Genomic DNA, 11725 nt, shown 5'->3' on the forward strand with positions numbered 1-11725 from the left:
CGGACGAGGAATTTCAGTTCAATGCCCGGCTCCGCTTCTTCCTCCGTACTGTACTACATTAGTTACGTAGTTCACTACATGCATAAGCAGATCTCTGTACGTGTACATGTTTCTCAACAACAATTTTATATTTCAGAAAGTCCATTTATTAAGAGCATTTTAACCTTTTGACCAATTATTTGACAGAAAATGACAAAATAATATTTTCTAAATTTCTAGAAGAAATTTCTTTTATTCCAAGAGTGATTTCAATTTCTCGACAACAATTATTTTCAGAAAGTTCATCTACATGTATACCGGTAAGAGAACTAACCTTTTGACCAATTATTTGACAGAAAAGGACATACCGGTACATTGTAATAGTAATTTTCTAAAATTCTAAAAGAAATGTCCTTTATTCCAGGAGTGATTTCAATTTGATTTTGGGTTTGTTACTTGACAGTCATGTCATTTCAGAAAAATGAAACACAAAAAAATACAAATAGTTTTAGTGAATTAACATACATTGCATGTGTACGTGTACATGTACATTGTGTACACCTTTCTCCCTCGGTGCGTGCCTGTTATCGACGTGTAATTGAAACAATACATTTCATGACTTACGTACATTGTGCATGTAATGAATGTACATGTATCAGAGATGAGATTGAGAGCAAACATGTATGTATGTCATGTACATGTACATTTGTAAACTTACATATGTCAAATACATGTACGGTACATGTACATTCTGTACGCTATGGCATTTTGCCATGACAATGTCATGCATAGCCAGGCACACATGCACGTACTGTACCGTACCGGTACCTGTACATGCCACTATGAATGAAAATATATCCTTGACAATTCTTCCAATTATTAAAGTGCCCCAGAACCCTGGACCTGTAATAATGCAGTCTCAAGGTCGGTATGGCCTATGCAATGATGTACATGTACATGTACATAAAGTACATGTACACATACCGTAATACATGTACATGTACATGTATGCATTCATACATACATGTACATGTACATGTACATGTACATGTACAATATCGTACAGGTCTAGACTTTTGGATGAATACAACACAAAAAGTTCGTGTGAGATACGGTACATGTAAGAGCAGCCTCAACATGTACCGGTACCGTACATGTACATTTGTATGTATTCATGTATGTATTCACTTTATTTTAACATGTCACAATGTTCATTTAAGGACTACAGTGAACCAATTTCAGTTCCATCTGTCTCAACACTTGGCACATGTTTTGAGTGTAAAATGTTCACAAACGAGCTCACTGTACCATGTACACATTTTCTTTGTAGTACCACCACTGGACGAGTGCAACTGCATGCAGATCTGTGTATTGTGTTTTGCAGAGCATCTGTGTCTAATGGACTCTGATTACATTTGGCAGAATTTGATGGAACGTGGCACATTATACCTGTTATTTGCAACTCTTCAACACTAACCTTGATGCAAGTTATTTGGCGAGCACTACAGAACCCAACAGAATAAAAAAACAAACGGGCAATAACAAAAGTAGCTTGCTGATTTTAAACAAGTAGTATGAATTCAACAGGCTCAAGAACAGGACAGAAGTTTTAGTTAAACTGCCCAGAGTCAGATCACCCAGCAAATATTGGTCACTTTTGGATGCTTTCGAAGAGTTTTAAAAGATGATACACAAATGTACACTGTACTTAAGTTAAAGGTAGTGTACAACACAAGCTTTGCTTTTGTTATAATTTTTCTTTTAAGTATTTTACAACTAAAACCTGTTTAAAGTTTTGTGTTCATACCGTAAATGTTGGAAAAACCAAGGAAAGAGTGTCATTCTTGTAGTCTGGTTCCCTGACCCTACTTCAGAGGAAACGGAGTAATTTATAGATGACAGGGAATTGTCAGGTCAGGGAACCAGACTAGCTGGCTTGCACCTGTTCCACGGATGTGTATTAAACCGATTGCAAACAAAAAGTGGACTAACTAAATTTGGTAAATTGGGGGCAGTATTTGAAAAAGTCGTTAGATTTCACAGGATACTTGTGACTAGTACATATTCACTGTACAGTCAAGTAAGTTGTTCATATTAATTTGGTAGTTTTGTTTTTTGCTGAATGTTGTATTTTACCGTGCCTTTAATAACCTCAGAGGCATTTTTGGTAAGTTTTTTCCTGAAACTTCTAAATTCCAACATTGTCCAGAAACCCAATGGTACTTGTACCCCCTGTGCATTCTCTGTACCTTTTGAAGGTGCATCAAGCCATACCTTGGCCTTCCTCAATCCTGCAAAATCCTCCTAAACGTCCTGATGGGTTTTGAACAATCTACGAGGGTAGGGTTACTACATACATGTACAAAGTGTAATTTAAAAAATATCGTGAGACAGTTATCATAGCTTCAAATTAAACCGAAGTCATTCTAGACATATCGTGAGACAGTTATCATAGCTTCAAATTAAACCGAAGTCATTCTAGACATTGTGTTTTTTCTTCATTTTTTGTTCTCTGGGGACTTGTTCCTTGAGTGAGTCTTGTCTAAAGCAAGTAACTATTCTTGGAACAAGCAGCAATTTCTCTGACATGCAGCCTACTGACGTCATACCCAATGCAGGTGGGTCCATTCGGTGTCATTTCAAATATTCTCCAGAGTCTCTCAATAAGGATCTGCTAACTTATGGTAAGAGGCTTTTGCACAGTGCGTTAGGAGCTGGAGAGCTAAATGATGAAGTGCTTGTACAAAATTTCCAGACATTTTCTCGGAACAAGTTGAGGGATACATTGTAGCTCCTTAGGATTTTTTTCTGAAATGAAATGGACTTTGATAAGCTTGCGGGAAGTATCAATGACATTGACAAATTCTTATAATAGAGAATGCAAGTCAATAAAAAAAAAATTTCAAAAAAAAAAAAAATTCTAGAAAAAAGGAGAAATTACAATTTTGATATATTTTTCAGCGGGAAAGCTGTAAGTAGGATGGAACGCCGTATTATCGCGGTACTTATCACGTTTCTCGTTCGGAATAGAGATTGCCCACTAACCTTCCAGAATTGTCCTGTCTTATGTGTAGTATAACTCTTCTTTTTTAAATTAATATAAAAAAATCTGACGGGTGGTGTGGTTTATTTCGTGTACGATGCCTGTGAAAATAGACATGCGTGGCGTGTGCGAACGGAGGTGGACTCCCTATTATCGCGGTATGCGGGAAGTGGTTTATATAATGATCCCAACTTTTTTGTTCATAGTTTATGTTTGACCAAAACACCCCCTGAATAAAGTCTGATATTTTCCCTGTAACGTTCAAGTTGATTAAAGACAAAATGTCTGCAGGATGATTCCTTAAGACCCTGCCCTTCCCCCGAAAGGAGAACACAAATCCCTGAGGCAAGTCTACTGATCGGCGATTGAGGGCGCCATTCACTTTACACGGTGTGTCGTTTTATTTTCGCTAACGCGCGGTGCTTATTTTGATCCCGTAAAAGTTGTTACGATTTCGCGCTGCAAATATCGTCGTTCGACTTCATTTTACATTTGCAGCTGAAGAATGGGAACCAGACAATGGAACTTTCATGGACAAAGCGCAATTAAAGATTTATGTTAAAATATAAACGGTACCTTTTAGCAGACACGGTGAGGGAAAATTTTGCAAGTTTTGGAAAACGTTAATATTTATTAAAATCGTTAAAAGTCCCGAAAGACACAACATTTTTTAATCGTCCTTTTTATACAACTCGGTAGAAAATCCTAGATGACTGGTGAACTGGATAAAGGAGTTTTGACACTGTAAAAAGAGAAATTTCCCATGCCGCGATAATAGGGATGCCGCGATAATAGGGAGTCCAACTATACCTGAACTGGTATCCAAATTACTGTAATGAATGTGTTTTGAGTGGAATTTGTAGTTAAACTCCATGTATTTCACATTCTACTTTTTAACCCTAACCCCCTAGCACGGTAGTTCCTCAGGACTACCCTGCCAAATCCAACAGAGTCAATTAGAACCGGAGTTTCCTGCTCAATCCACTGTGCCTTATTGTCAGTTGTCTGCTGAATCCAACAGAGTCCAACTTGGCGTTATAATCCGGTTCAGTTGCCTGCTGAATCCAACATTTTGCATCAGGAATGTACCCTAGGGGTTTACTGCTCAATCCAACAGGCTCCATCAAGTATATGACATAGTTGGATCCTGTTGGATTCAGCAGGGTTAGTGAGTTCAGTAGATACTGGTAGTACTTTGCCAAATACATTTAACAGAGCACGCATTATTCTGTTACTCAATCTGACCCCTTGAACACCGCCACAAATATTTCAAATATTCCACAACAAAAGTTTGACCTCAGAATTCACGAAGGCAATGAACACAATTTTGCTACCGGGTATGGTACAAAATACTGGTAATACTGTATTGCACCGGTATACTGGCTGCACAGAGCAACACAATTTACATGGTATTCAGTTTTTCAAGTACATTGTACATGTATCAATCTTGTATACTGGATGCACAGAGAAACATCATTTACATACATTTTTAAACTTCCATTTGTATACCAACTTGGATCAGTATTTCTGAATGCCTGTTGTGGTTTTCAACAAAGCCAGGAAATTGTCTACTATGTAGCTCTGCGGGTTATCGAACTTAAGCTTTGTGAGCGGTTGTACAATTCACAATGGCCCACATACTGTGCAGTACAATACTAGTACTACAGGCCTTCGACGCACACCCAGTTTTGTACTACTTGAACATGTACATGTGTGTATGCAATACATGTGTCTCTCTTTCATCGATCAAGATTTTGCACAGCTTGTCTGCAGTTCAGACCCATTGGGTGTATGTAATTAATTCCCCGCGCCGCAAACGACGGCGCATCGCGGTTCGTACCTGCTCAAGATGCACTTGGCACATGCCAATGCCATGACTCATTCCACGTTGTCACCGGCGCGCCGGAAAACCATATGTGACAGACGGAATAAAATTTGAATGTGATTTTGTATGTGGCTATTATCCGCATATCCACACACACGTACAATGTATGTAGACTGTTGTAAGGATCAATTGTCATCCAATTTGTACATGAAAACCATGTTTTGCAAAGCTGGAAAACTGCACTCTCTGTATCAATACACAGAAAAGACATCGTACCGGGTATCTGTGATATGAAATATTCTGTGAAGGTGTGTGTATCAATGTTAGTAAAAATCAATGCATTTTTCATTTTTTTTTAAATGGCGAATTCTGATGGAAGTAAATTATTGACCAAAAACGAATGATGGAAAAAAGTGAACCCTAATTAGAGCAATCAAGAAGTGAATTCCATACATGTATGGTACATACATGCATACCGGTACATGTACATGTCTATAAATATAATGGTAAAAAAGCAATTTCCAAAATTTACCCCAATTCTAAAATTTGATTTCATTTTCAGTTACAGTGGGCGCTAGAACATTTTCTGAAATTTAAATTAGCTCCAAAGTGGTGATGATGTTTACATTTGTTGGTCAAAGATTTACCGTACTAATAACACATTTTTAAAATACAAAGCTTGCAAACTACATGTACGGTACACATTGACTTGATTTGTTTCAAACTAGTACAAAATGTCAGTAGATGAAATAAACTCCAGTCCAAATCCAACGTTTTGAAATAAATTATCAGACTGACCAATTGATGTGACATTTGATACATGTATCATGTACCAGTACATGTACATGTACTCCAGTGTTCAACATTAGACAACTTCGATCAAATGCTTCTTAAGTTTAAATCAGTCCACGGACACATTTATCTTTCACTTTCAGACAGATTAAAATAAACCAGGCCTTTGTCAAACCATCCACTATCTTTCAATGCTGTGCTACTGCACAGTATGTTCATGTACATGTTCATGTACTTTGCACTCCGTAGTGTTAGGTTCATCTATTGGCACATGGGATTGCATATTTGGGAAGCCATGAAATTTTACGGCCATACAGTACATGTACAGTACTCAATTTATGAGGAACATGTTGTACAAGTGCCAACAAAGCAGGCTGACCAATTTACATGAACAAGTGTGTATAGTACATGTACTGTTAATATAACAAAACAGATTTTTTAGTGCATGCCATTTGTACATCCTTGAAACTTTTAAAGAGAATGTACATGTATCATTGGCTTTTGCTGTAATTTTCAGAAATGAATTACATGTATTTGAGGGGTTAGTATAATAGATCAAATATTGTTACACTGACATGTTTGAAGTTTTGTGTTCGAAAATGCTGGAAAAACCAAGAAAAACAAAAATGCTCAAGAAGTTTGATTCCCTGACTCCAGTAAATATAAAATGGATCAATTTATAGATGCCACAAAATTGTAAGGTAAGGGAACCAGTCTAGCTGGCCTGCACTCGTTCATGAACATGTAACCAATATCAAACAACATTTTGACTGAAAAAAAATTGTAAATTTGGAGCAGTAGTTGAAAAATAGTTAGGTTTTTCCAACAGTGGTCGGCCGACCACCGTTGGAAATGTATACAAAAATGCCATTTTCTTGAAAATGACTTCACACCACGTGCCATAATTTTACAGGATGCTTTAGACTGTCATTTACCAACATCCTAGTAAGGTATTTCGTAAAAACTTGGTAGTTTGTTTTTCGATGTTTGCAAATGTTGTATGTTCCCTTTAAGTACATGTACATAAAAGCAAGTGTAAACAGTTGCTCAAGAAGCAGACTTCAAGGTGAATCTGTGTCTGAATTGTGAATACTGGTGTGTCAGTGTACAGACTGTATAAATAGTACCATCCGATTTTTTCTGATTTGAACATACGGTATCCTTCTGATTCCAATTTTTGTCATAAAGGCAATACAATGCTTGCCTATCATCAACAGAAAATGAACATAACCACATCTCTTGATGTCACAATTTTTGTCACACCATGTTTCTCTGTTGACTAACTTGATATTCCATTTTGAAGGTGTATACAGTTATAACAGTATAGTACAAAAATCATGGCAAAAATACATGATAGTGATACATGGATGAATTGGAAGGAAAATCATCATTACCTCCCCCCCTCCTAAAAAAGGTGTAAATTTGTTTATCAATTTCCAAAAATTCTAGTATTAATAGGTACACTTTGAGGAATAGTAGTTTGGGAAATCCTGATTGTGTACGATCACCAATACAAGGAATTCAGTAAGTAAACAAATCTGACAAAGGGCCAAAGCGTCAAGTTCACATACATCACATGCCACACTAGATGGCTGAACTGATGTCACTATGTAAACTACAGGTAGTGCCATTGGAATTAATATTAAAAAAATTTAAAATCACGAAATATTATACAAGGCTGTAAATGATACTTTTAATTCTTGATTTATATACATGTACATGTACGTACTACTGTAATTCAAATATTTTGCTATGTACACATATAAAAACCAAAACCAAAACAAAATTGTAGTTTGACAAAATTGCCTTGAATTTAGACAACCACACCCTAATGTTTCTATAAATGTGACATTATTAGTATTACTGAATAAACTGTTATCCCTTTGTAAAAATATACATATACATGCATGCAATTTGGACAGAATGGACTCTTGTGAATAGCCTTGTCTTGAAGGAACTTGAGGCGCTTGATAACAAGTGACCATAAGTTAGGGCTGTTCTTTTCAAATACTTTAATATTCGATTACTCGAAACTGTTTTCACCTAATATTCGGATATTCGAAGCTGTCAGAGCAACTGCATTCTGCACCGGTCAAAAAGTTCATTCAGAGCGCGCCAGTTAAAAGTTGCGTGAGGCGATCGAAGTATTTTATAACTATTACAGTCCTTCTGATTTGAAAATCACAGGCGTGTGGAAAAAGGCACACCTGCATTTTTCTAGGCGTGTGTTTTTTCTAGGTGTGTGATTTTCTAGGTGTGTGATCTGTGGTCCAGGGAAATTCAGGCGTGCAATTATTCGCACTCCTCGGGAAGGTTTTAGGTGTGCGATGGTGTGGGGGTGTGATCGCACGCCTCAAGTCAGGAGGACTGCTGTTAAGGGCTTTAATTAACCTGCTAATAGGATAGAAACAATGAACAGCTGTTGACAAAAAAAGTTACTGTCGACAAAAAAAAGTAGCACCTGACACTAAAATGCTGCAACTTTATGATACAGTAACATCACAGTCTTGTGTGTATGTGTGTAGTTTGTTTTCGAATATTCAAAGCGGTAAAAAGGTATTCTCATATTCGGTTGATAATCGAATATATATTCCAATATTCGGTATCTATGGGACAGCCTTACTATAAGTACATCTGAAACATTTATTTTTGTTGCTGAAAGACATGAGGCGCACTTTTGCTGCCATGCGCTATTGCACTCATACTAATAGGTGCATTGCTCGTGGAATATGTTAGTGGACATTCAGTTGAAGATTACGGGGCAAGCTTACTCTACAGGACCACATGGGTGTCCTTCACTGGCTCACAACAAAAACAAAGTGAGCTTGTTCTCATGTGAATGGTACAATTGTTCTGATGTTCAACTGATGTCCACAACCCTGTAGAATCGTTGCATGAGGTGAACATCGTACTGTGAAAATAACGCCAAGTTGTTTCTCAACAGTTTACTCAATGAGGCACATCACAGACCCCACAATCCCAAATATCAGTGCAACTGTCACTTAAGCATGAAACTAGTATGACAGTATTAAACTTATGGGGTTGACGCGAGGTTGGAAACATGCAGCGTTTCACACTTGAAAATTTTCAACCCTGCGCCAACCCAGGCTGTATCAACCCTAAGATTAATTTCGTCCTGGGTTGAACTCAACCATACTCTAGACCAGGGTTGAGTTTTTAACCCGGATTGAAACGCTCGTCCCTGGTTCAAAACGGTAGTAACCGAGCAAAATAAGCCTGGTTTGTACAGAACAAGTGTGAAACAACGCGGGGTTAAAAAAAAAAAAAAACTCAACCCGGAGCGGAACAGGGTTCGCCCAGGGTTGAGAAGCTGTAGTGTGAAAAGGCCTTTTGACTTAAGAGTCAAGCAACTGAATTTGATACTTGCCATTTTGAAGAAAAAAAATTCAATGATTGTGCATACTTACAGTTCCTCTCTCTGTCTCTGTGACAACACCATGGTGATGGCATGGAATGCGATACCGCTAGTCTGCAGTCTAATACTAGATGAGTCTGGCTAAAAATATATCCACTGGGCCAGGGTAAACGATGTCCCTGATGTGTTCGCTTCACAGCTGCACTTTCTTTATTTCTCCTTAGATTCAGAATCTTGAGATTTACTCAATTAAATACAGTCCACCTACAAGTTCAGGGGGCAATGGAGCTTTCATCAACTCATCCTGACCGATCTTCGCAATCTGAGGGATAAAGAATAGAAAGAAAATGACACTTTAAATCCCTTCAGTAGAATATAATTACACCGACTTTCACACGGACAAGGATGAATCCAAAATCCCTCGTAAAGTTGGAAAGTAGAAACCGTCCTCAATCCTGTTAAATCCTTCAAGGGATTTTAAGGATTTGGAAATGTTAATAAAAGGAAAGTCTGTCACGAGCCAATGTGGGTCATCAGGCCGGCATTTATCTCCGATTTCAGTAGCATGAAACGACTGAGAATATTTCTATTTCCTCCTGATGGGATAACAGTCCATCCAGCCCAGCTAATGCTGGTACCCATGTATACTCCTGGGTGGAGAGAGACAAAGTAGGGATGAAGTGGCTTGCCCAGGGACACAACATATGGCCAGCAGCTAGATTTGAACCCCTGACCCTCTGTTCAGGAGTCGAAGCATACCTATACACATAAACAGTCACAGCCAGTCAATCCTGCTTTGTGTACGCTGGGAGCTCTTAGCTGTTGAAAACAGTAACTTGTCTGATTGTGACTGAAAGGACAACTTTGCACAGAATGTATGTTTGCACAGGAGGGTTAACTTTCAAATGAGATCTAAGCAAATAAAACCCAATTTGTCGGTGGAGCAATTTGCATACATGTAACCGGCATACAATGTACGGTACAAGCATACATTACAACATACCGTAATGTGCACGATGGCCAATATATCATGTTTATTTTTCCTGGAGCACCAAAACATATTTTTCCTGGAGCACCAAACATAATTTTTTTTAATATCACCAACTTTGCCACAATGACAGTTTTTATCCCCAACAAATGAGGTCAATTATTTAAATTCCCTGAAAAAAATGTCCTGCGGCAAACTGTGTTCTGATGAATTCAGTTTGTCAACCATCAATTTGTACTGGTAGATATCACAAAGTGTTGAGGTCAGTGGCACTGTAAAAAACCGCAATGCAAATCATGAAAACAAGGAAAAACGCTGTAATTTTCAGGACTGTGGTGACAAAAGGAAACGTACAACTTGAAAAATTGAGTCAATAAAGTTGTTGTTTTTCTGAGAACAAAACTTTTACATGCAGGTTGAAATGAAATATTTTTCTAACATTTTGTATCAATTTAATGATTTTAGTTCAAACACTTTTCTTTTTTACCTGCCGTTAGGCTTATTGATAAAAGCATAACAAAATTTAACACAGTGGCTATTGTTACGGCAGTCATCTGTCTGATTCCCTGACCTAAATTTATTCAATGTCAGGATGTTTGGCTCATGAAACCAGACTATCAACCGAATGGTTCTCAGTCTTTATTTCCCTTTAAAAAAATCCTCCAAAGCCGGGGATTATGAAGAAAATAAAATCTACTTCAATAAAAAGTAAGTTTGGATTAAAATCACAAAAGTAAATGGAACTATTATAAGAAAAATTACAATTCATTTCTTATTTTGCATAGAATAGCACGGATCACTGCTTTATAGATGCCCGATGGTGTTTTTGCAATGCCCTAACAATAGCATTAGCAGACAAAAATTGTGTTACGACGCTGTAGCAATACTACGAAAACTAGTTGAAACATATTCATGTTAACGAATGTGCATTCACTCATTATCAATGATCAATCATGTCTATTCGGTTTTAATTTAATTTTTAAATATAAATTTCAATTTCAAGGCCTAATTATTATTTTGAAGTTAGCTACAGCATTTCCCACGATCATTATTGATTCTTTTTTTTACTTACCAGCTGGCACACTGAATTAGACATGTTAGAAAAATAGAAGTAAACAAAACAAAAACTAGGCCTAACTTCTTTTCCATTTCATCACCTGATCGCCAGACGTTTTTTTCACTGCAAAAAAAGTACAAATGTGGATCAATAACAACATGTTTTGTGGCAGTAATGTTATAAACATGATAATCTGATGTTAAAACATTAATTATGTAGCCTTAACTACATATAATAATAACATTTTTGGCAATCTGTCAAGTGTCAGTCAACATGTTCAACAACCGGTGGAGAACTTCGTTGAAGTCGCCCAACATGGCGACTACGTGTACACATATTCCGATTTGACGGTCACTCTTCCAAAAACCACACTAAATTCCCATGTTCAAACTCAGCGAAACAAAATGTATTTACACCAATAAAACAAATAAAGCTTACTTGTTCATATTTATGGTTGTTCACGCTAAACTTTGATCACGGTAAAGCGCCAGAGGCCGAGAAAGACGGCTTTTCCGTCTCCTCCAACACGTTGAAATTTAATCCAGGATGCACGCTCGCGCATGCGCGAACTTTGCGATGTGGAAATGTTTCCCATGATGCATCGGTACATAAACGCGGAAGTTGAAAATTTTCGTTTGCTGGAAGTGGATAGACTGGTGCTTTTA

General features: G+C 37.4%; 1 protein-coding gene across 2 annotated transcripts in view; it reads right to left on the reverse strand.

The window, feature by feature from the left end:
* LOC119727957 (lissencephaly-1 homolog) overlaps positions 1–11653 on the reverse strand; it is a 34214-nt gene extending 22561 nt beyond the window's left edge. For both annotated transcript variants that reach the window (XM_038200047.1, XM_038200041.1), the window contains exons 1-2: positions 11499–11653; positions 9068–9337 (exon numbers count right to left, since the gene is read on the reverse strand). In XM_038200047.1, the coding sequence (XP_038055975.1) occupies positions 9068–9099 (32 nt within the window). In that variant the 5' untranslated portion in view covers positions 9100–9337; positions 11499–11653. The remainder of the gene's footprint in view (positions 1–9067; positions 9338–11498) is intronic.
* Positions 11654–11725: the final 72 nt, after the last annotated feature.

Source organism: Patiria miniata, unplaced genomic scaffold, assembly GCF_015706575.1.
Source record: "Patiria miniata isolate m_02_andy unplaced genomic scaffold, ASM1570657v1 HiC_scaffold_1, whole genome shotgun sequence".
NCBI classification, from domain to species: domain Eukaryota; kingdom Metazoa; phylum Echinodermata; class Asteroidea; order Valvatida; family Asterinidae; genus Patiria; species Patiria miniata.